Source organism: Anabrus simplex, chromosome 2, assembly GCF_040414725.1.
Source record: "Anabrus simplex isolate iqAnaSimp1 chromosome 2, ASM4041472v1, whole genome shotgun sequence".
Taxonomy (NCBI): Eukaryota; Metazoa; Arthropoda; class Insecta; order Orthoptera; family Tettigoniidae; genus Anabrus; species Anabrus simplex.
Genome location: NC_090266.1, coordinates 645,618,598 through 645,645,086, shown reverse-complemented (window position 1 = coordinate 645,645,086; position 26,489 = coordinate 645,618,598). Strand labels below are relative to the sequence as shown.

Below are 26,489 nucleotides of genomic sequence, written 5' to 3'. Positions count from 1 at the left end.
AATTCCTGGGGACAAAGGCGGCCGGGCGTAGAGCTAACCACTCTACCCCATCACGTGCCGAGGTTACAAATAGTGGAAGCCTTTACCTTCCACCACTCCCAGGGCCTTCATGGCCTGTACGGAGATGACTTTGCTTTTTGCTTTGCATGAAGATAATAACAAGAAAAAATGTTCCTTCATGGTGAGTTAAAACCTCAACAAATCAATGTTCGAGTCTGAGATAAATGATCTGACGTACGGGATCTTCTTTCTTCAAATGCTAGAGAATTATGTACTTTTAATATCATAAGGATAGACTTAAAAATGAAAATGTTAAAATAGGATGATCGGGGGGAAACTCCTAAAGAATAACCGAAGTTGAGGTTAATTTTTTGTTTTAAAGTTTTAAGATGTTGAAGGGAGTCTGTAATGAAAGAAATGAAAATTTGTTTTAAAAAAGGAAATAAAGAAAAAGAAAGACCTTGTAATTATAGAGTGGTGAAGTGTGTAAGGAACAATGTAAATGCTTACCTCCCGGCCGGTCCCGCTATGTTTACTTCTTCAGCTGACTGTGTATGGCTGTGAGAGGAACTTGAGATGAAAAAGGGGAAACGGAGGGGAAAGTAGGGGAAATATCGAGGGAAGTGAAGCCGACGGGAGAGAGACGCATGGAATGTTTCTCTGGATCCTTTTTGATGGCTTTCCTACATAAATCTAGGTTGGAAGCTTCTTTCAACAATATATTTATGTTAGGCTATTGGTTATTTAATTTACATTCTGACTAGGGTTTTGTTTTTGATCAATCTCAATATAAATGTTTTCTAAAACATTCATCAAGTAGCAGTTACCCGCGGCTTCGCTCATGTGGATTTCATAATATGTTAAAAGTAATTGTTCCTCGGTACTGTACCGTACTAAGTCATTGTCTGAAAACACCTAAAGTATAAAAGCTCGCCGAAAAATTAGGTTTCATTTATACCAGAAATTCTTTGTAAACCACGTTTGTGGTGTTGCTTTTTGGGACTAAGATGACCTTGAGACACAGAACTGTACATATGAGAAACATACTTCCCTCAAGGCGGGAAAAACCAACATGTTTGTTTATTTTTAAAAGAGATTCCAAATACCTATTTCTATGTCTGTAACATCTTCAGTTTTTGAGATATAAGTATCGTCATAAAATGAATTCAACCCCTTTGTCAGTCTTTCCCACATCCCCAGCCCCACCTAAGTGGATTTTCCGAAAATAAAAAATTCATGTTTCTTTATTTTTAAAGGTGATTCATAATACCAATTTTCACGTCTGTAACATCTTCAGTTTTTGAGATATAAGTATCGTCATAAAAAATAATTCAACATTTTTCACTTCTTTTCACCCCCGTTAAGTGTCATTTCTTAAATTACTTCCAAATAACAAGTTTCATGTCTGTAACATGTTAAGTTTCTGACATACAGTAGATATACCGGCATTAACTCTAAATATTCACCCACTTTTTCATCCTTTTCACCCCTTAAGTGGATTTTTGAAAACAAAAAGTATGTGTTTCTTTATTTTTAAAGGAGATTCAAAACCAACCTTTACGTATGTGACATCTCCATTTTCTGAGATATAAGTATCCCCATAAACAGAATTCTATTTCCTTACTATTTTGAACCCCTCCCCCGAAAACAAATCATATGTGTTCCTTTATTTTTAAAGATTCCAAATTACCAGATTCAAGTCTGTAACATATTCAACTAATTTGCAATTCTTTCAACCCCACCCTCTTAAGTAATTTTCTGAAAACAAAAGAATATGTTTCTGTATTTTGAAAGGAGATTCCAAATACCAAATTTCACGTCTATAACATCTTTAGTTTTTGAGATCTGTTGCCATTTCTTGATGGATGCAGTATTTTTGTATCCGTCTCTTGGCACAGGCCAGAGCAAAGTGTAGCTTCCACCGAAATCCCAGTCTCATCCATGGCTGTGACAGTATGGAAACTGCTGGGGTATGGGTGGCGCTGAGTAATGACATTTGGAGCACAACCAGTGTCTGAGTGTGATGAAAGGTGTTGCTCATAGGATCAGTCGTGCTGCAGTAGCACCTTCTGGTCCAGTCAGGAAAGCAATGGCAAACTACCTCACTCCTCACCTTGCCTAGTATGCCTCATTTGAGCTCTGCCATTGGTTTTTGCGCTTTCCCTATAACTGCATAGACTTTGGTGGTGCTATTTGAGGATCCAAACAGCCTCTGGGCTGATGACCTAACAGACAGACAACTACCCTCACACAAAGAATTCGACTAGATTTTCAATTCATTCAACCCCCCTTACGTGGATTTTCCAAAAACAATATAGTACGTATTTCTTTACTTTGAAAGAAGATTCCAAATGCAAATCTTCAGTTTTTGAAATATAAGTATCCTCATAAAAATTATTCAACTGCTTTTTCACCCCGACCCCCTGTTTAGCTGATTCCCCCTCCCCAAAATGCGTATTTGTTTATTTTTAAAGGAGCTTCGAAATAAAAAATTTTCGCATCTGTAACCTTCAGTTTTGAGATATAAGTATTCCCATAAAATTAATTCATTTTTCACTTCCTCCCACCCTCCCACTTAAGTGAATTTTCCAAAACAAAAACATAAGTTTCTTTATTTTTAAAGGAGACTTCAAATACCAATTTTCACGTCTGTAACATCTTAAGTGTTGAGATATCAGTATCCTAATAAAAAGAATTCAATCCCCCCTTTCAGTACATTTTATCCTCCCCTTCTGAGGTTTTCCAAAACACAAAAGTACATGTTTCTTTATCTTTAAAAGAGATTAAAATTAAAAATTTACCCCTTTGTCACTCCTGTTCACCCTTATTAATTGGAATTTCCAAAAACAAAAACTATGTGTTCCTTTATTTTCAAAGGAGATTATAAATACCAATTTTTATGTCTGCAGCATCCTTCAGTTTGAGATATAAGTACACTCATAAAAGGTATTCAACTTCTTTTTCACTTTTTTAACCCCCTTAAGAGGATTTTCCCAAAACGAAAAATATGTGTTTCTTTACTTTTAAAGGAGATTCTAAATACCAATGTCTATGTTTGTAAACATTTAAGTTTTTGAGATATAAATATGCTCATTTAAACAATTCACCCCACCTTTTCACCCACTCAGCGACAGAATATCCAAAAATCCTCCATTAATGACCACATACGCTCTAATATAAATGTATCCCCAAAATTTCATTTCTTTATGTCCAGTAGTTTTGGCTTGGCGATGATAAATCAGTCAGGACATTTTTTTATATACAGTACTAGCAATTACCCGCGGCTTCGCTCGCGTGGATTTCGTAATTTGATCAAAGTAATCGTCCCTCGGCATTGTACTAAGACATTATCTGAAAATTCCTAAAGTATAAAAACTCATCCAAAAATTGAGTTTCATTACCCCAGAAATTCTTTGTAAACCATGTTTGTGGTATTACCTTTTGGGGTTAAGACGACCATGCGATATAGAACTGTACATGCGAGAAACAGTCTTCTCTCAAGTCAAAAAAAAAAAAATACATGTTCTTTTATTTTTAAAGGAGAGTCTAAATACCTATTCCCACATATGTAACATCTTCAGTTTTTGAGATATACATAAGTATCCTCGTAAAAAGAATTAAACCCCTTGATCAGTCCTTCCCCAACCCCATCTAAGTGTATTTTCCGAACACAAAAGTACGTGTTCTTTTATTTTTAAAGGAGATTCGAAATACCAATTTTCACGTCTGTAACATCTTCAGTTTTTAAGATATAAGTATCCTCAAAAAAATAATTCAACTATTTATCACTTCTTTTCACACCCGTTAAGTGTGTTCTCCGAAAACAAAGTGGTACATGTTCCTGTATTTTTAAGGACTTTCCAAATACCAAGTTTCTTGTCTCTAACATGTTATGTTTTTGACATATAATGGGTACCTGTACTCATTATAAAAATTCGCCCGCTTTTCCAATTCTTTTCAGCCCCGTAACTGGATTTTTTCCGAAAACAACAAAATACGTGTTTCATTATTCTTAAAGGAGATTCTAAATACCAGTTTTCATGTCTGTACGTCTGTAACCCCTTTAGTTTTCGAGATAAATGTATACTCATGAGAATAACTCAACTTCCTTCTTCTTCTTGTTGTTGACTTCTTTCCACCCCTCTACCACCTTAAGTGGACTTTCCGAACACAAAAAAAATAGTGTTTATTTTGAAAGGAAATTCAAAATACCAGCTTTCACATCTGCAACAGCTTCAGTTTTTAAGTTAAAGTATCCTGATAAACATATTTCAACTCCTCATTTACTTATTTTCAACCGCACACCCCTTACGTCGATTTTCCGAAAAAACAAATGCGTGTTCCTTCATTTTTAAAGGAGATTCCAAATACTAATTTTCACGTCTGTAACATCTTCTTTTTTTAGATATAAGTATCCTCATAAGAGTAATTCAACTACTTTTTAACCCCGCTTTCCTACACGTTAAGTTGATTACCCCCTAACAAAAGTGCGCGTTTCTTTATTTTTAAAGGAGATTACAAATGCCAATTTTCACGTCTTTAATATCTTTAGCTTTTGAGATATAAGTATACTCATACAAAGGATTCAACTAATTTTTCAATTCATTCACCCCCCTTAAGTGGATTTCCCGAAGACAAAAGAACACGTGTTTCTTTACTTTGGAAGAATATTCCAAATACAAATATGCACGCCTCTAACATCTTTAGTTTTTTAGATATAAGTATCCTCATAAAACGAATTCTATTCTTTTTTCACCCCAGCCCGTTAAGTTTTTCCCCTCCAAATAAATGCATGTTCCTTTATTTTTAAAGGAGATTCCAAATACAAATTTTCACGTGTGTAACCTCAAGTTTTTGAGATGTAAATTTCTCCTTAAAAATAATTCAAATTTTTCACTTCCTTTCACCCTCCCCCTTAAGTGAATTTTCCGAAAACCAAAAATACTTGTTTCTTTATTTATAAAGGATCTTCCAAAGGCCAATTATCACGACTGTAGCATCTTCAGTTTGGAGATATATGTATCCTCATAAAAAGGAATGAAGCTCCTCTTCACCGCCCCCGCCCCCAAGTTTACTCCCCCCCTAGAATGCGTTTTTCTTTATTTTTAAAGGAGATTTCAAATACAAATTTTCACGTCTCATAAGTATTCTCATACAAAGAATTCAACTATTTTTTTCAATTAATTCACCCCGCTTAAGTGAATTTTCCAACCACAAAAGATTACGTGTTTATTTACTTTGAAGGAATATTCCAAATACAAATTTTCATGTCTGTAACATCTTCAGTTTTTGAGATATAAGTATCTTTATGAAAATAATTCAACTCCTTTTCCACTCAACCTCCACCCGTTAAGTTGGTTCCCCCTACCCAAGAAATACCTGTTTCTTTATTTTTAAAGGAGATTCCAAATACAAATTTCCACGTCTCTAACGTTCAGTTTTGAGATATAAGTTTCTCCAGAAAAAGAATTCAATTTTTTACTTCCTTTCATACTCCCCACTCAAGTGAATTTTCTAAAAACCAACAGTACCCGTTTCTTTAAAAGAGTTTCCAAATACCAATTATCACGACTGTAACATCTTCATTTTTTGAGATATATGTATCCTCGTAAAAGAAGTATATCTCCGTGTTCATCCCCCTATACCAAGTTGGTCCCCTCCAAATGCGTGTTTATTTTTAAAGGAGATTTTCAAGTACCAGTTTTCACGTTTGTAACATCTTTAGATTTTTTGGTATATATACATACATTATCATACAAATAATTCAACTAATTTTTCAATTCTTTCACCCCCTCCCCCCGTTAATGGTTTTATTCCGAATACCTAAGAATACGTGTTTCCTTATTTTTAATGGAGATTCCAAATAACAATTTTCACGTCTGCAACAAGTTAAGTTTTTGAGATATAAGTCTCCTCATAATAGGTGTTCAACCCATTTTCCACATTTTTTCATCCTCCCCAATGGGATTCTACGAAAAAAAAAGGACGTGTTTCTTTAATTTTTACCAATTTTTACGTCTGTCAACTTTTAAGTTTTTGAGATACAGATATCCTCATTTTTAAAATTCACCCCCCTTTTCATACCCCCCTTTTCACCTCCTTACTGAGCACCTGCACCCTAATATAAATGTATCCCCGAAATTTCATTTCTTTATGTCCAGTAGTTTTTGCTCGGCGATGATGAATCAGTCAGTCAGTCGCCACATGTTGTTTTATATATATAGACACATAGATCTACCCTTATTTAAAGTTCGCAAAATGGTTAAGTCTCTTGCTATTGTAGTAAAACTATGATTATATTCGGACATATGTAAGCTCACGGCGAATCTCTCTTGTATATTTTGGTATTTACATGTTCCTGGTAACCCACTAGGAAATTTCATCCTGTTTGCCCAACATAAAAAATGGCACAGTCTACACACTTGAGTTTCTATATGCCCGAATTTAAAAATCTATTATTACTCACAACACTTTGGTGATTACATATTAGACACTGGTTATTATTACTGGTACAAAGACTATATTGAAATCAAGTCTCTTGAAGATGTTAGTGGTTTGATAAATATTCCCGTTATTGTAGGTGAAGGTGGCAAATACTGTCTTTTTATGCTCTCTTTTCAGCTGCATTTGGGATTTATTTTTTATTTTGTTTAATATCCTATCAATGTAGTTTTTCGTATAACCATTACTTATCGCTTTTCTGTAAATAAGGCTAATTTCTTTCTGAAAATTGTTCTTAGACAAGGGGATATTAAAGGTTCTATTCGACATGCTTAGAAAAGAACTTCTTTTATGTGCTTCAGGCTTTCCGTATAGTATATATGTTTTGAGTTGTTTTTCTGAAAATCGAAAGGGATAGGTTTTCTTCTTTTCTTTCGATAGTTAGATCCAGAAAATTTAGTTCACTATTATTCTCAGTTTCTAATGTAAATTTTACAAAAGTGTCTGAACTATTGATTTATTAAATTGGCACTACTATTGATTTGTTCATCGATAATTACAATTCGCCTCAGGCTCCTCTCACAGCCATACACATACACACTCAGTCAACTGTCGGCATAAGGTAAGAAGTAGGCATAGCGGGGCCGCCCGGGTAGTAAGCATTTTCATTGTTCCTTACACACTTCACCACTGTATATTTACAAGGTTTTTCCTTTTTTCTTTATTTCCTTTTTAAAACAAATTTTCATTTCTTTCATTACAGACTCCCTTCAACATCTTAAAACTTTAAAACAAAAAATCAACCTCAACTTCGATTATTCTTTAGGAGTCCCCCGATCATCACATTTTAAAGGTTTACATTTTAAGTCTATCCTCAAGATATTAAAAGTATATACTTCTCCAGCTTTTGAAGAAAGAAGATCCCTTACGTCAGATTTTTTATCTCAAACTCGAATATTGACTTGTTGAAGTTTTAACCCACCATGAAGGAATATTTTATTATTATCATCATCCTCACAAATGCTTTTTTATTTCGTTTATACCAATTTTTGTATCTTTTTTTAGCTGAAGATGTTCCACATTAGGAATGAAACATGTACTATTTAAATAATGTAATTAGATTTTAAGCTGGATTATGTTACATAATTACATAGACTAGTAGTAAAAAACAAATAAATATTGGAAGGTGGGATTCTCCATTCAACCTAACATTAGTTGATCCATTATTTGGTCGCGCGCACCATGCGCTCGCATTCCTTATGTTACGCGTCTGCTCTCACTTCCCTCAGTTCTGTCTGCTGTACTGCTATCATCATATTTATTCAAGCTTAGTTATTTCACGTGCCAACGGCCGCAGCCGTGTTGAAACACCGGATCCCGTGATATCTCCGAAGATAAGCAACATTGGGCGTGGTCAAGATTTGGATGGGTTGCCACGCGCTGTTGGTGGGGAGTAAGGGAATGGAGGAGCGGAAAGGAACTGGTCACCCTAGTGCACGTAAACTCCGACTCAGGCACACCTCTGCGGAGGTTCGGAACTGCCTTCGGGCAAAATACGTCCTTACCCTTTACTTCACATTCATTCAAACTACACCATGCCATGCTTCCGCGCCATGCAATATCATATCACAAAGTATGAAACATACAGCCGTTAGAATGCAGCATAAATTTAAGACTATTTGTTCTTAAGGGAACCTTGTAGACTAAGGGGGTCAAATCTGGGATATTTATTTTATCGTTTAGTTTAATTACGCACACTTTTCTGAATAAATCTTAGTTTGTTTCATGAAGCTCGGACTGTTAGTTTTTGAAATATAAATTAGTTTGTGCCATAGTTCACAATGGATGTCACGCCCCTTTTATACATATTTCTCATAAAGGTAATATTTAAATACGTGTATTGGCAGTATTGTATGTGCAGTTACCTTGTTTATTCTCTGGATAGAGAGTTTGGGCGGGAATACGTGCCAGTTCTCAGCTTGTTTGTGAAGTTGGTTTTCCTTAGTCCTGCTCGTGACGTCATCATAGGAGCAGCGTGACTGTGCAGCATACAACCACGCGTGTTGTTTACCGCTGTCTGTCTTATAAAAAAGACACTTAATATCTGTATGTAATTCTTTTCGAATGTTGCAATTTGTTTGAGTAGTGGCCTACTGTATTTTGCATAGTGTGTGTATCGTAGTTCGTTTCTGTGAAATCTCTAATAAGTTGCTGTGTTGCGTGCAGCGAGGTGCACTTATTTTCTTTTCGTTAGTTGCGTGAACATTATAACAGTAGTTGGAGCGAAATTTCTGTATCATTGTAGTGTATATATTTGCGTGTGAAATTTCTGTGTGTTCATAGTACCCATCATTATAGTGTATATATTTGCGTGCTTTTGTACCTGGTCCAGTAATGGAGGCAATAAAGACAATTTACAGGGAACTAAGCAAGGCGGATCTCCTAAAGTAATGCTTGCATGGTGCCACACAGAATCCAAATGAATGTTTCAATTCTGCAATATGGACAAGGTCACCAAAAACTATGTATGTGGGATTGTAAACAATGAAATTTGATGTGTATGATGCAGTTTTGTGCTTACGTGAATGAGTATCTGGCAAGAAGGAAGTGTTAAAGCTGTTAGGTATTGAACCAGGTGTCAACACACAATCAACACCAGCAAGTGATCGAGGCTGAAAAGCGAACCAACGTTACTAGTGTGAATAAAATATCTTAAGCGTGTTACGGCAGATGATAATAGGTCGAAATAACCGACAACAGTGCCTGGATGTACAGTAACTGGCTGCCTGTCATACTGCAGAAAGACGAAAGGAAGAGATACCGTGTATCATTCGTTTCTAAAGAGGATTTCGGTACCTCGCCGGCTACATCGCGTACCGTGGAAGGAAATATGGCAGGTCAATGGGAAGTCCCACCGGGGAAATGCTCTCCATTTCTTCTGGTACAACCCCTGTAGGATGGGTAGACGTGTTATCTCGGGCAGGTCTACTCGTTCCAACGGAGGAATGGCTAAACCAAGTAAAGGAATTTGAATTAATTTTCACGGACACTCAACGGTGTGCTGAACTGTCGGGCGTACCGGTACCTAATACTATTATATTATATGCAAACTGTGTCAAATAATTATCAGTAAATTCCCCGCTGTGCCACCAGAAATAGTAAATATGTATATTAGAACGAGAACATTCATACACATGCGACAAATGAACATTCGGACAAGGACTGAAAAATCCATTGCAGCTCATCGGCGAAAGGCACCATGGTGGATTTCGTTGTCAAAAGCAACCACTTCATGACATCTGACATCACAGGTAGAACTGTGTTTTAAAGAAATATTTTTCTTGTTCTTTCTCTTTCTGTAATGTAAAAAAGTAGAAACATCTATGAATGGTTTCGAATATGAACTTGCTTCTGCTGCTGTTATAATATGTGTTGGCTTTAAACTCGATACCTGCCGAAATGTGTCAGTATATGGTATGTTAACATAGGGTAGTTCTATTTTCAAAACTTTTACTGTCAACATTTAATATTACAAACATTTCATATCTCTAAATATTTGTGTTTACAGATTTGAGAGCGCGTAACCTTCCTTAAACTATAGAGGAACTTGGAAATGTTAATAAATTTCAATCTTTGGTCAGTGTACCGTCAGGTATTCACAAATTACATTTACGCCTTATTCGTAATATAAATAATGAAAACTAACTGTGCTGTACCATCTTTCCATCTTATAATAGTAGTAATCTTTATGTCTGGCCTGCTGTGAGCTCTGAAAAACTGTGATGTTTGAAGTTATGAGTTTTCTACTGATTTGCGTGTCGTGCGCTCAAGGCTCGGCGGCTTTGCTCCTACGGTGACGTCATTTCGTTAACCAATAGGAGCTCGTCTCGCGTTGGGCCCAACCTTTAGTAGTGTTTTGTTAGTAATTAGTGTGCTTGTGTCGAATTGTGTTAACAATATAGTTCTTACAATACCTAGGATAAAGATGTTCTCCCCCAAAGCTAAATTTAGAGGTAATCAGTACACTTCTAAAATAAGTCAGTGTAGTGAGTCTAAAGAAACAATTATTGAAATGAAAAACACTAAGTGCAAATGCGAACCTAACCCCAAGACAAATCAAGTGCTTTCAAGAAAAAGTCGAACTACATATACCGGTACGGTACCGTACATGGTTGCAGGTTCCGATAAAATGAAAAGAAGGAAGCATCTATGACCACAAACATTCCTTACCTGGTCCTGTAATGGAGGCAATAAAGACTGTTTACAGGGAACTAAGCAAGCCGGATCTCCTAAATCCGTTAGGTATTGAACCAGGTGTCAACACACAATCAACACCAGCAAGTGATCGAGGCTGAAAAGCGAACCAACGCTACTAGGCAAGATGACAGAAAACATCAGAGGAACACTAAAAGGAAGAGGGAAGAAGCCAATGATGCAAATGATCCAGATTATGGGGCATGATTGTTTTAATTATGAAGGCAATACAGTATTTACACGTGTAAAACATTTAAATTGAATTTACCAGAAAAGTGATTTTTTTCAGTTTTAGGTACATATTTCCTGAAAAGTAAGAGAGCTATAACCATGCAACTTACTTAACTTACTTTCCATACACAAATAATGAAACTGATGCAAATTTAGGTCAATGTGTTGTGTAGAAGTTTAAATACTTGTGTGAAGAGTATTGCACATCTTGATTTTTTGAAAAGAAATAAATCACCTAATTATTTGTTTTATTTCTCAGACCTCATTAATGCAAATGTACTAAATATGCATGGCGTTGTTTAACATCAGATACTCTACATCCATGAATTTTTTAAAGATAATGTAGTGGTTATTTTGTCTACAGGGTGTACCTAAATATGTTCACTTTTAGCATTGATTTTTTTTAATGCTATTTGTTCAGGGCGTCGACCTATAGAGATCTTTTGCCTCTACTCGCACCATGTGATATTAACCTGCGTGTAAATTCGACTGGAGGAAATGTAGAGTGTTGAATGTGAGGAAAGGAACGTTAAGGATGACACAAACACCCAGTCCCCAGGCTAGGGATATTAATCATTTACAATAAAAAACCCTGGCCCAGTCGGGAATCGAAACCAGGGCCGCTGGATGAGAGCCAGACGCGTTGCCCCGTACACCGCGGGGCTGGATTAGCCTTGCAGTAAATGGGACATTCGTTACCGACAAGGTCCTCTTAAGCAAAAAGGGATTGGACTATTTCAAACTCTATAGAAATAACACTGATTTTTGCTTTGAGTAAATAGAAGGAAGACATATATCTTCAGCCTCAAAGATATACCATTTCCATCTTCACAACTTTAAAAATTTACAAGCTAGAACAAAATGAAGTTTGACCTACAGGGGTTTATACCGTGCACGGAGGTCGGCAACATGTAGAGAAAAGGGAGTCTATACGATGTATGGAGGTCGGCATCAAGGGGTTAATTTCTGTAACGGATGCTGCTCCGCATATGGTGAAGGCAGCATTCACACTTAGAATAATGTACTCCAGTATCATGAAGTTGACTTGTTTGGCACTCACACTTCATTTAAAGGTGTGAAAACAATTGAATTCATTACCCACAAGTAGACCAGTTTATTTTTAAATATGAAGAAAGTGTTCATAAATTCACCACTCAAATACAAAAGGGTCTGCCTCTGTGGTGTAGTGATTAGCGTGATTAGCTGCCACCCCCGGAGGTCCGGGTTCGATTCCCGGCTCTGCCACGAAAATTTGAAAAGTGGTACGAGGGCTGGAACGGGGTCCACTCAGCCTCGGGAGGTCAGCTGAGTAGAGGTGGGTTTGATTCCCACCTCAGCCATCCTCGAAGTGGTTTTCCGTGGTTTCCCACTTCTCCTCCAGGCGAATGCCGGGATGGTACCTAACTTAAGGCCACGGCCGCTTCCTTCCCTCTTCCTTGTCTATCCCTTCCAATCTTCCCATCCCTCCACAAGGCCCCTGTTCAGCATAGCAGGTGAGGCCGCCTGGGCGAGGTACTGGTCATTCTCCCCAGTTTCATCCCCCGACCAAGAGTCTGAAGCTCCAGGACACTGCCCTTGAGGCGGTAGAGGTGGGATCTCTCGCCGAGTCCGAGGGAAAAGCCGAACCTGGAGGGTAAACAGATGATGATGATGATGAAATACAAAAGGGTGGTAGTGTGGTAGGACATGCAGTATCATTGAAGATGTCAACTACTATTCCTGAAATCTTCATGATGTCACTCGGTGGTTGATAAATTGCCACCAGGCATGGGATGGGGCACTGAACTTCTGACCCAAACTTGGCAGGTTCGACCCTGGCTCAGTCCGGTGGTACATATTTAAAGGTACTCAAATAAGTCAGCTTCGTGTCGGTAAATTTACTGGCGGGACAAAATTCTGGCACCTCGGCATCTCCGAAAACTGTCAAGAACTAGTTAGTTGGACGTAAAAAACAATAACATTAATTATTATATTAAATTGCCATCAGACAACAAGAGATGCAATCGAAACTTTTCAAGTTGAGAGGGACAATCCACAGCAGACAGAGATTGATTTAATTAATATTTCAGGAATTTTGGAATGTATAAATTACAAATTTTTCTATGGAACGCAAAAGAAAGGCTCTGAAATTGGTGAAAGAAATAGTGCTCAAACTGACAAACTTGACAAGACTGACAGCAGATCTATAAAAGTATATATATTTTTTAAATTGTGTGTATATATTTTAAAATTGTCCTACCTAACACTTTCAGATATACAACAATGAAAATTATCTCAGGAATGGGAAATGCCAAAGAAGACTCGACACTTCATGGCATGTTCTGTAGAATGTTCATTTTGTTGTTTAAAATTGCTCGTGAAAAGTTATTATTACCGGGCAAGTTGGCCGTGCTGTTAGGGGTGCACAGATGTGAGCTTGCATCCACTAGATAGTGGGTTCGAACCCCACTGTTGTCAGCCATGAAGATGGTTTTCAGTGGTTTCCCATTTTCACACCAGGCAAATGCTGGAGCTGTACCTTAATGAAGGCCACAGCTGCTTCCTTACCACTCCTAGCACTTTTTTCCTATACCATCATCTCCATAAGACCTATCTGTGTTGGTGCAATGTCAACCAAATTTTATATATATAGGCTATATTATTCACAACCTGAATCTGACATTAATGACCAACTTCAATTTGTGAGGGAAAATATGAATCTCTATGTACAGTAAAGTATACATTCATGTCCAATATTTATTTAGATGTAAACCTTATTTACTTCCTTATCTTCCAGATTACTCTCAGAAGCATTTATACGAAAAAATATAAGGTTTTCAATATCTAAAATACATTTCAGTTCTCTCTTCTGTTTAGAATACCGGTACTATAATATGTTATTTAAAATGTAAGCTGTATTAATACAAATGAAAATTATTTTCAATCAGTGGCCATTAAAAATACTTTGTTTAAAACTTACATTAAGTTCCCTGAAAAATGGTAGCTGTATATACCTACATTTATATTTCAGTATAAAAATTATGTAATTTTAAGCCTGTGTGATAGTATTTTCTCTTATTTCAAAGTAGAAACTTTAGAGGACATTGAATGATGAAAATAGGCATGTTAAATTAATAGTGCTTATTTTTGAAATGTGGTGTGTATTTGCATTGATTTTTCTTCATTTATTAGATCATCAACTTCTGGACCCCAGTCTTAACCATTTAATACATGTAAAACTCTCTGTTCTAGGAGATGGAGACAGTTTGTGCAGTGTGTGAAAACATATACCAGTCGCTGTTTCACAGAAACACAACAACAAGATTTCATAAAAGCTGTAGAAAGTCCTGTAGACTTGGTCCATCAAATGTGTACTGAGACACAATATCAGCTAGGTATCAAATGCTTTAATTTTATGAGCAATATTTCTAGAGAATTAGGTTCATTTTCATAGCTTGGTATCCATACCAGTTTAACTTGAAATTTATCAGTGTGCTTTTCAAGAATGATGTTGAAGTGAGGCAGATGTTGAAGAAAGTAGGAGAAGGGAAAGGAGAAAGTGATAGTGTTTTGCATTGGTACCAACAACGTAAGGCAAGTATGTATAAGCACCAACATAGATGCGGATGCGTGGGATCTGGTATACGCAGCACGGGTGAAGTTTAAGGAAGAGGAGAACGTTATCAGTGGAATACTCTGTAGGAGGGATACTGCCTGGAAGGCGATTGGGGATGTAAATGAGACTATAGAATGGGTATGTGAGAATCTGGGAGTGAGCTTTCTAGATCCTAATGGGTGAGTAGGAGATAGGGATCTGCGCTCAGATGGCCTTAACTTAAACAGCAGTGGTACGTATAAGTTAGAAAATTTGTTTAGAAGGGTTATAGGGAGGTAAATTCAGGGAAATGGGGTGGCCTAGGGAGCGGTGATAAGGGAACAGACTGGGCGAGTTGGCCGTGCGGTTAGGGCCGCGCAGCTGTGAGCTTGCATCCGGGAGATAGTGGGTTCGAACCCCAATGTCGGCAGCCCTGAAGGTGGTTTTCCGTGGTTTCCCATTTTCACACCAGGCAAATGCTGGGGCTGCACCATAATTAAGGCCACGGTCGCTTCCTTCCAACTCCTAGTCCTTTCCTCTCCCATCGTCGCCATAAGACCTATCTGGTGCAACGTAAAGCAACTAAGAAGAAAAAGGGAACAGGGAGTCAAGTAGGGATGCCATAAAAATGTTAGTGCTGAACTGTAGAAGTATTGTAAAGAAAGGAAGAGAATTATGTAATTTAATGGATATATACTTACCAGATATTGTAATAGGAGTTGAAACATGGCTGAGAAATGAAATAAGGGAAGCAGAAATTTTCTCACGGAACTGGAGTGTGTATCGTAGAGGTAGGATAGGAATGGTAGGAGGGCGAATATTCATTCTGGTGAAAGAAGAATTTGCAAGCTACGAAAAAGTTAAAGATGACAAACATGAAACTCTAGGTGTAAGGCTCATCTCTAAAGATAATAGGCAATTTGATGTTATTGGAGTGTACAGAACGAGAAAGGGTAGCGCTGACGCTGATTCAGAATTATTTGATAAGATAATCAGCTATGTGGGAAATGATAAGGAAAGGAACGTGAGTGTAGCGTGTGATCTCATTTTACCAAACGTCAATTGGGAAGGTGATGTGAACGACAGGAAGCATGACCAACAAATGGCAAATAAGTTAATATGGCAAGGACATCTGATTCAGAAAGTGATGGAACCAACTAGAGGGAAGAATATTGTGGATGTGGTGCTGGTAAAACCAGATGAGCTCTATAGAGAAACCGAAATAATAGATGGTATCATTGATCACAAAGCTGTTTTTGTGGTAGTTCAAAATAAATGTGAAATAAAGGAAGATATTAAAATTAGGACTATTAGGCAGTACCATATGGCTGATAAAACAGGCATGAGTGAGTTTTAAAAAATTAAATATGATCAGTGGAAAACGGTAAATCAAAATGTAAACAGACTCTGGGATGGGTTTAAAGCAATTGTTGAGGAATGTGAAAATAGGTTTCTACCTTTAAAGGTGGTACGGAATGGTAAAGATCCACTATATTATAACAGAGAAATAGAGACTAAGAAGGAGATGCAGGTTGAAAAGAAACTTTGCAATATTTTTGTAACGTTACTCTTTTGTCGGAAATCACCCAGAACAAATCGAGCTGCTTTCCTTTGGATTTTTTCCAGCTCCTTACTACAACCCCTAAACATCCTCATAACCATGTGCAGAGATATGTACCCTTTATTTACAATCCCATTTATGTGAATACCCCAATGAAGATTTTTCCTTATATTAACCCCTAGATACTTACAATGATCCCCGAAAGGAACTTTCACCCCATCAATGCAGTAATTAAAACTGAGAGGACTTTCCTATTTGTAAAACTCACAACCTGACTTTTAACCCCGTTTATCAACATACCATTGCCTGCTGTCCATCTCACAACATTTTCGAGGTCACGTTGCAGTTGCTCACAATCTTCTAACTTATTTATTACTCTATAAAGAATAACATCATCCGCAAAAAGCCTTACCTCTGATTCCACTCCTTTACTCATATCCTTTATATATCATATAAGAAAACATAAAGGACTGATAATACTGCCTTGAGGAATTCCCCTCTTAATTATTACAGGGTCAGATAAAGCTTCACCTATTCTAATTCTCTGAGATCTATTTTCTAGAAATATAGCAACCCATTCAGTCACTCTTTTGTCTAGTCCAATTGCACTCATTTTTGCCAGTTGTCTCCCAATATTCACCCTATCAAATGCTTTTACAGGTCAATCGCGATACAGTCCATTTGACCTCCTGAATCCAAGATATCTGCTATATCTTGCTGGAATCCTACAAGTTGAGCTTCAGTGGAATAACATTTCAATAAAACCGAACTGCCTTCTATCGAACCAGTTGTTAATTTCAAAATCATGTCTAATATAATCAGAAAGAATGCCTTCCCATTGCTTACATACAATGCATGTCAAACTTACTGGCCTAGAATTTTCAGCTTTATGTTTATCACCCTTTCCTTTATACACAGGGGCTACTATAGCAACTCTCCATTCATCTGGTATATCTCCTCCGACCAAACAATAATCAAATAAGTACTTCAGATATGGTACTATATCCCAACCCATTGTCTTTAGTATATCCCCAGAAATCTTATCAATTCCAGTCCCTTTTCAAGTTTTCAACTTTTGTATCTTATTGTAAATGTCATTGTTATCATATGTAAATTTTAATACGTCTTTAGCCTTAGTCTTCTCCTCTATCTGGACATTATCCTTGTAACCAACAATCTTTACATACTGCTGACTGAATACTTCTGCCTTTTGAAAATCTTCACATACACAGTCCCCTTGTTCATTAATTATTCCTGGAATGTCCGTCTTGGAACCTGTTTCTGACTTAAAATACCTATACATACCCTTCCATTTTTCACTAAAATTTGTATGACTGCCAATTATGCTTGCCATCATGTTATCCTTAGCTGCCTTCTTTGCTACATTCATTTTTCTAGTAAGTTCCTTCAATTTCTCTTTACTTCCACAGCCATTTCTAACTCTATTTCTTTCCAGTCTGCACCTCCTTCTTAGTCTCTTTATTTCTGTATTATAATAAGGTGGGTCTTTACCATTCCTTATCTCCCTTAAAGGTACAAACCTGTTTTCGCATTCCTCAACAATTTCTTTAAACCCATCCCAGAGTCTGTTTATATTTTTATTTACTGTTTTCCACCGATCATAGTTACTTTTTAGAAACTGCCTCATGCCTACTTTATCAGCCATATGGTACTGCCTAATAGTCCTACTTTTAAGACCTTCCTTTCTATCACATTTATTTTTAACTACGACAAAAACAGCTTCATGATCACTAATACCATCTATTACTTCAGTTTCTCTATAGAGCTCATCTGGTTTTATCAGCACCACATCCAGGATATTATTCCCTATGGTTGGTTCCATCACTTTCTGATTCAACTGTCCTTCCCATTTTAACTTATTTGCAATTTGTTGGTTATGCTTCCTGTCGTTCGCATTTCCTTCCCAATTGACATCTGGTAAATTCTGATCTACCACTACAATCACATTTCTTTCCATGTCGTTTCCTACATAGCTGATTATCTTATCAAATAATTCTGAATCCGTGTCAGTGCTACCCTTTCCCGGTCTGTACACCTAGAATTTCATGTGTCTTATCTTTAATTTTAACTTTATCGTAGCTTACAAATTCTTCTTTCACCAGAATGAATACTCCCCTTCCCACCATTCCTATCCTATCTCTACGATACACACTCCAGTCTTGTGAGAAAATTTCTGCATCCATTATATCATTTCTCAGCCATGATTCAACTCCTATTACAATATCTGGTAAATATATATCTATTAAATTACTCAATTCTATTCCTTTCTTTACAATACTTCTACAGTTCAACAACAACAATTTTATGTCATCCGTACTTGATTTCCAGTTCCCTGTTCCCTTATCACCGCTCCCTAGGCCACCCCGTTTCCCTGAATGTACCTCCCTATTACCCTTCCAAACAAATTTCCTAACTTATACGTACCACTGCGGTTTAAGTGAAGGCCATCTGCGCGCAGATCCCCATCTCCTACCCACCCATTAGGATCTTAGAAATTTCACTCCCAGTTTCCCACATACCCACTCCATAGTCTCATTTAAATCCCCAATCACCCTCCAGTCAGTATCCCTCCTACACAGTATTCCACTAATAACAATCTCCGCGTTCTTAAACTTCACTCGTGCTGCATTTACCAGATCCCACACATCCCCAACTATGTTGGTACTTATATCAGCTTGCCTTACGTTGTTGGTACCTACGTGAAACACTACCTTCTCCTTCCCCTCCTCCCTCTCTTCTACTTTCCTCAACATTTGCCTCAACCTAATTCCTGGATAACATTCTACCCTGGTTCCCTTTCCTCCACACACTTTCCCCACGTGTCTAACGATGGAATCCCCCATGACTAGAGCCTCAACCCTACCCAACTGATTAGCCCACTTAGCACACTGGGGCGAAATGCTGGGAACCAGGAGTGAGTCAGCTGGAAAATTTATAATGTCTAATAACGGACCAACTATACTGGTATTATTAAGTGGTATGTTCCAAGCTGTCAATGGAGAGATGGCGTGGAATGACATCAGTAGACAAAACATTTTGAGTGGTGTCTTTAAAAGTATGAAAGATCACGATATTAAGATAAATTTGGAATTCAAGAGGGCAAATTGGGGCAAATATTGGTTTATAGGAAGGGAAGTTAGGGATTGGAATAACTTACGAAGGGAGATGTCCAATAAATTTCCAATTTCTTTGCTATCATTTAAGAAAAGGCCAGGAAAAGAACAGGTAGGGAATCTGCCACTTGGGAGACTGCCCTAAATGCAGATCAGTAGTGATTGGTTTTGGTTTGATCTGAAACAGGTTCCAAAAATGACATTCCAGGAATCATTTATGAACAAGGGGAGTGTGTATGTGAGGATCTTCAAAAGGCAGAAATATTCAGTCAGCAATATATAAAGATTGTTGGTTACAAGGATAATGTCCAGATAGAGGAGGTGACTAATACTAGAGAAGTATTAAAATTTACCTACGATAACAATGATATTTACAATAAGGTACAAGAAGTTTGCATGAAGGAGCTATTCCAAATGAATGGAGAGTTGCTATATTAAGCGCCTGTGTATAAAGGAAAGGGTGATAGACATAAAGCTGAAAATTACATGCCAGTCAGTTTGACATGTATTGCATGTAAGCTTTGGTAAAGCACTTTTTCAGATTATATTAGACATATTTGCAAAATTAATAACTGGTTTGATGGAAGGCAGTTCGGATTTCAGAAAGGTTATTCCACTGAAGCTCAACTTGTAGGATTTCAACAAGATATAGCAGATATCTTGGATTCAGGAGGTCAAATGGACTCTATCGCGATTGAGCTGTCTAAGGCATTTGGTAGGGTGGATCATGGGAGACTATTGGCAAAACTGAGTGCAATTGGACTAGACTAAAGAGTGACTGAATGGGTTTTCATATTTCTAGAAAATAGAATTCAGAGAATTAGAGTAGGTACCCGACATGTGGTATGTTTCAAGCTGTCAGTGGAGAGATGGCATGGAATGAATTAGTAGATGAATAAGCTTGAGCGGAGCTTTTATAAGTAGGAAAGGTCATAAAATGAAGATGAAGTTTTTCATTCTGGCCGGGATACCCTGCTACGGTAATGGAGTAGACCATATTGCCAGCAACTTAACGCTGAGTGTTGGGCGGGGGAAAATAACCTGACACCCTAAGGGAGCCAACGGCTTTGGGCAGGAAGAATGACAACAATTCCCAACGGCAAAGGAGGTGGAAGAAATACCTTTAAAACTTAAATCCACACATGTCTGTTCTCACAACGAGTGGTGTTGTCATCAGCGTCTATACACCACGTGAGGTGCGGCTGAGAAATAAACTCAACGACACACAACCATAGTTTTAATCTTGGAGCGGTCAACAAACCATTCCCCAAGAAAGTCAATTAAGGTATGTATGATGCAAACTTACGGAATAACTACTCCAGGTGGTAATCGGAAACGTCCATCCACCAAGGCAGTATGCCGTGCAACTGGGCCTAAGGATTCTGGAGAGCCCAGAACAGCATGCAAGAAGGAGTCGGAGGCTTCTACTGCCGACCCATCAACTAACAGCAAACTGAAACCAAAATGAAAATACTTCTTTGGTACGCTAAATTTTAATAAACTTCTGAAAGTTGGAAAACTTAAAGAACGAATCAAAATCTAGACGACCAGAAAATCTTAATACTTGCTCTTCAGGAAACCAGATATACAGACAGTAATATGTTAGACTCAGAAAATTACAGAACATACAAAGGAAAACCAGGGAAGAGAATAATGAAGAACGTTCCCCACCTAGGAACTGCTTTCATAGTACACAAGAGCATAGTGGAATCAGACCAAAACTTCTATTCACCCTCTGAAAGACTGTCTCTCTTAACCATAAGATGTGGAAATAAAAATTGTACATTAATTAATGGTCATGCTCCAATAAAAGATGATAACAGGAAAAATCCTGACAGAGTGGAAGAGTACTGGGAACTCTTGGAAAACGAAATCCACAAAATTCCTGCAGATCATATCAAAGTGTTACTTGGAGACTTCAATGCACGAGCTGGGAGTGAAAATATTTATAAGAAGATTGTAGGAGAGTTCCTGGCATACAAAAGAACAAATATAAATGGAATAAGGCTTGTAGAGCTATGCAAGGCTTTTAATCTCAAACTAATGTCTACCTACTTTAAAAAGTCGAGTAGAAAACAAAAAAAACCTGGTGGTCTCCAAACCCACACCTTGCGGAATTGCAAATTGACCACGTCCAAAATGTCAAAAGGAGCCAACAATGAGAGTGATCATTACTTCACGACCATAAAAATGAGATTCATCCCTCAAAATAGACAAAACATGAGAACAAACAGAAGAACTAAATTTGATGTTGAAATGTTAAAAAACAACTCTGAAGTTAACCAGAAACAGGACAGTGCAAAAAATTGGGAGGATCTGAGAACAATTTAACTAAGGCTGCACAGGAATTATGCCCTCTGAAGATGGAAAAGAAGCATAGCTGGTGGAATGAAGAATGTGAAGAGGCCATAAATAAAAGAGACTGACAGCCTGGAGAAGGTGGCACTCCTCTCAAACTGGTGGGAATTTTCAGACTTTCAAGACAGTGCGGAAACAAACTTCTAAAACTATAAGAAATGAGAAGAGAAAATATGAAAGAAGTCGGCTCATGAAAATTGAAGAAGATTTCACTAAACATGTATGTATGTATGTTCAGTCCGTCAGTGATTCCGCTGGTGGTATCCTCAACAGCTCTGCCATCAGCTGTCATAGATGGCCTAGGCATCACTGAAGAGGCGTACTAGGGAAATGAGGAGTGAGGTAGTTTCCCGTTGCTTTCATCACCGAGCCAAAGTTGCTATTATATATCAGTCTGCCAAGCCCACTGAAATGCATACACCAACCGACCCTACGAGCAACATTTTCACACCATTCATAGCAGGTACTAGCTGCATAAGGATTGGCATTACTAGCATCGCTCATACCTCAGTCACTTTCATATTGTCAAAGCCAAGGGTAAGACAGAGACATATCTATGAAAGTAACAAAACATATACTAGAAATGTTTACAAATTATTCAAAGAGGAAACAACAAATTTTCAACCACCCTGTCTTGGTTTTAAAGACAGAAATGGAAAAATTGGACTAAACAACAAGGACAATTGTGAAATTTTGGCACATTATTTTGAAAAACTACTGAACTGAAGAACCTGAAGAAAAATTAGAATTTAGTCAACCACGAACAAAAGCTAAACCCTTGGACCCACCAGACGAGAAAGAAATATATGACATAATACGAAGTCTGAAAAACAATAAGACTGCAGGGGAAGATTTGATTGTTACAGAACTGTGGAAAGAAACAGGCAGTCAAGCAAGACAGGAACTGACAAACATAACACAAGAAGTATGGCGAACAGAGAAAATACCTGATGATTGGAAGAACAGACTGATACACCCATTATATAAGAATGGTGACAAAACAGATGTGAACAATTACAGAGGAATTTCTCTAGTAGCAGTTACATATAAAATACTGCCAAAAGCTCTTCATAATAGAATTGAACCAATAATAGATAAACAAATTGGAGAATACCAAAGTGAATTCAGAAAAGACAGATCGTGTGCAGAACAGATTCTAAACCTGAAGACTATAATACGAGACAGGGTTACAAACTATAACATAGTTTTTGTGGAGTTCCGAAAAGCATACGATTCAGTAGACAGAATTTCGCTACTGAACATTTTAAGAAATTTGGTGTTGACACAAAATCAATCGATATAATTAGCCAAACTCTGACTGAAACAAAGTCCAGAGTGAAATTTATGGGAGAGATCTCAGATGAATTTGAAATTAAAACCAGTGTCAGGCAGGGAGATGGGCTTTCCCCGATTCTTTTCAGTATCGTCCTGGAAAAGGTAATAAGAGTATGAGAAGAAAGACTTAAAGAAAGGGGGCTCCATCACGGGATAAGATTTGGTTCAAAGCACAAAGGGGTTGGTGTAAAATGTTTGGCCTTTGCTGATGACGTAGCAATCCTCTCTGGAAGTATAGAGACTGCCTTAGAGCAAATCAACCTTCTGAAAGAAATATCGAGAAAAGTTGGACTTAAGATATCTTTTGAGAAGACTAAATTCATGTCATATTAAGGATTCACTCACAGTGCTAAAAACAGAGTACAGGAAATTTAACATGGTTAATAAATTTAAATACCTAAGTGAAATAATTCAGGTTAATGGACTCAATAAGGAAGCAAACAGATCAAGAGCAAGAAAACTGGAGCTAGCGTACCACCTCACAAAAGATACCAATAATAAGAAGAATCTCTCAAGGAAAACTAAAATCAAACACTACAATACATTCATCAAACCAGAGGGTCTGTATGCGACAGAATGCATGTTCTCTAGGAAAGCTGGTGAAATAGAAGGATAGAGAAAAAAGAAAGGAAAATATTGAGGAAAATTTTGGGACCATTGAAAAAGAAGGAAGGAGAGTTCAGACATAAGAGGAATAAAGATCTATACATGGATGAAGAAAATTAAAGGCTGTTAGACACGATCAGGAAGAGGAGAATTCAATTTTTTGGTCACATGGATAACAGTAGTTTGACAAAACTAGTGTTTAACCGTGTGTATAAGAGAAAGAATAGCAACCAGTGGATCTAAGGAGTAAAAAAAGATATGACAGAGATTGGAATAACAGACTATGTAATACAAGACAGAAAAAATTTCAGGAGTATGACACAAAATTTAGGGCCAATGACCTAGATGTTAGGCCCTTTTAAACAACAAGCATCACACAAGATTTCAAGGGTTTCCAGGAGAAGGAAAAGAGGAAAGGTAATAATAACATCTGGACACAAGAGAGGAGGAAACAGCAAAGTGAAAGGATGAAGAACTATTGTAAGTCAAGAAAAGAAGGATTAAGATGAATGCACAGAGTTACTTTCCGTGGTTCTTAGATGGCCAAAATCGAAGAAAGAAGAAGAATTTGAAATTTGAATTCAAGGGAAAAAATTGTGGCAAATATTCATTTATAGGATGAGGAGTAAGGGATTGGAATACATTATCAAGGGAAATGTTTGTTAAATTTCCAAGTTCTTTGATATCGTATAAGCTAGGTAAACATTTGATATAGAATCTGCCACCTGGGCGATAACCCTGAATGCAGATCATTGATTGATTGATTGACTGACTGATCTATCGACCGATTGATACTTGGATATAATGACAAACTGTAAGAAGAAGAATATGTACCAACTCAATACTAGGTTTTATAGATGTACCGGTATGCAAGAGTTGTGTGTATTTACAAAAAAAGTCCTGTAAATTTATTTATTGATCCACCCTCGTAATGTAAAACACTATTTGATAAGCCATAAGACTCCATGCTCCAAATTTCTAGTCTTCTCTGGTGATAGTGATGGTTTTACAGGGAAATATGATAAGATAACACTGTAATTATATCTTAAACCTTATCATAGGAGAAGGAAGGTATTGTGTTTACTCTATTATGTGTTCCTTTTGATGTTCCTATCTTTTTATTTATGATTTGTTTAAATTCAGTTATGACTCTTCACAGCAGTGTGTTTTTTCCAAATATATTGTGCCTGTAAAGCATAAAAAATTACAATGGGTGTCAGTACTAAAGTATTTCCTATTCCTTTCCTTAGAGTACCTGCAGCATGCACCATGCATACAGTCCACGATAACAAGAGATGGCCTGTGTACACGTACTTATCAACAGCTTGTGGAGCAAGTGCTAGGGGATGTTGACCAGAGCAGTCTTTGTTGGTAAGAAATATCAAAGTGCCTATTTAAAATTCCTTCACAGAGGATCCGCAGATACTACACTTAATGCTATGAAATAAAGTAATTTTTGACGGTGTTTAACATTTCTATGCTTTGTAAAAAGACACTAGGCCTATTTTGATTCATCATGATACAATATTTCTAACAACATTTCTTCAAAAACTGTAAAAGTAGTTAGTGGGATGTAAAATTATTCTTAACTAACAACATTAATTTATAGGTATACAACATTACCTCTAAAATGCTGTATGGCTCCTTGGCTGAACGATCAGTGCCGAGACTTTCGGTTCAGGGTGTCCCAGATTCAATTCTTGGCCGGGTTGGGGATTTTAATTGCATCTGGTTATTTCCTTGTCCCTTCACATTCCTCTTGAAACATGTACACTATACTATACTACACTACACTACCAACAACCACAGAAACACGAGGAAGGGCTTCTGGCTATAAAACAGGATCAAGTTCACATATGCAACACAGTTTGCACCTATTACCCTACCAGGATGTGTGGGAAAGCTGCAGAAGAATAAATAAACTCTAACATGCTCACGTGTCTCCAACCACCACTTTAGAAGCTAAATTATAACTACAGTACAGTATTATCATAGTACAATTTTGTAAATTATTTAATAAAGTGACTGTGGCTCTGCATCATACTGTTACACCCCTGTGAGTGGAGGACGCAGATGAAGAATACACCCACGGCATCCCCTGCCTGTTTAAGAGACGACTGAAAGGGGCAACCTAGGTGCAAAAATGGATTGTGTCTTTGGTACCATGTGTTGTAACCCCTGCAGATGGGAAGGCCTGAATACATCCATGGGTAATCCTTGCCTGTCATCGAAGGCGAATAAAAGGGTCATGTGGCCATCAGTCCCTTCTTTATTTTTTTATTCTTTTTGAGGTTTAGTTGTAGATTCAAAATTTTTATTTGCATGGTACTTAGGGATGAGCTTTTTATGTGTGCAGTTACGCTCGAAAGCCCGACGGTAATCCCAAGAGTCCAGTTGGGAGGAAGTGTCATGTACTCAGCAGTAGTATCCGCCTGACAACGCAGGTCACCGCACAGCCGAATGCCAAGAAATATTGTTATTAACTATTTTAAAATTTTTAATCGATACTTACTACTTTTAATCGCTTCTGATTCTTCTGGCTTGGGGACTGGGTTTTTTGTCCGTCTCAACACTCTCCTCTTCATATTCAGACAACATACCACACTACCAACCACCACAGAAACACACAGTATTGGTTACATCCCTCCATATAGGGTTGGCATCAGGAAAGGCATCCGGCCATAAAACAGGGCGACAGCCACATGTGCGACGCAGTTCGCACTTGCGACCCCAAAGATGTGGGGAAAAAACGGTAGGAAAAGAAGAAGAGGAAGAATCTATACTTATTACTCTGTATACGCTATGGTGTACACGCTGTTGCAGGTGATTTCAGAAAGGGAGTCCTAGTGCTGCTCATTGCCTCAGTCAGCCCATGTTAAGCAGCATCTAACATCGGACCCCAGGCAATACCTGCTGTGACCAGGTGGGTATTGCCTTGGCAGCTGGGTTTGGCTACAGGGGTCCCTGAACTTGTCACCGGATGAGCATCTATCTC

At 37.6% G+C, this 26,489-nt stretch overlaps 1 protein-coding gene across 2 annotated transcripts in view; it reads left to right on the top strand.

The window, feature by feature from the left end:
* The window catches only part of LOC136862989 (uncharacterized), a 199,891-nt gene that overhangs the window by 141,810 nt on the left and 31,592 nt on the right, over nt 1–26,489 (top strand). For both annotated transcript variants that reach the window (XM_067139293.2, XM_067139294.2), the window contains exons 4-5: nt 14,158–14,300; nt 24,745–24,865. In XM_067139293.2, coding sequence (XP_066995394.2) covers nt 14,158–14,300; nt 24,745–24,865 — 264 coding nt within the window. The remainder of the gene's footprint in view (nt 1–14,157; nt 14,301–24,744; nt 24,866–26,489) is intronic.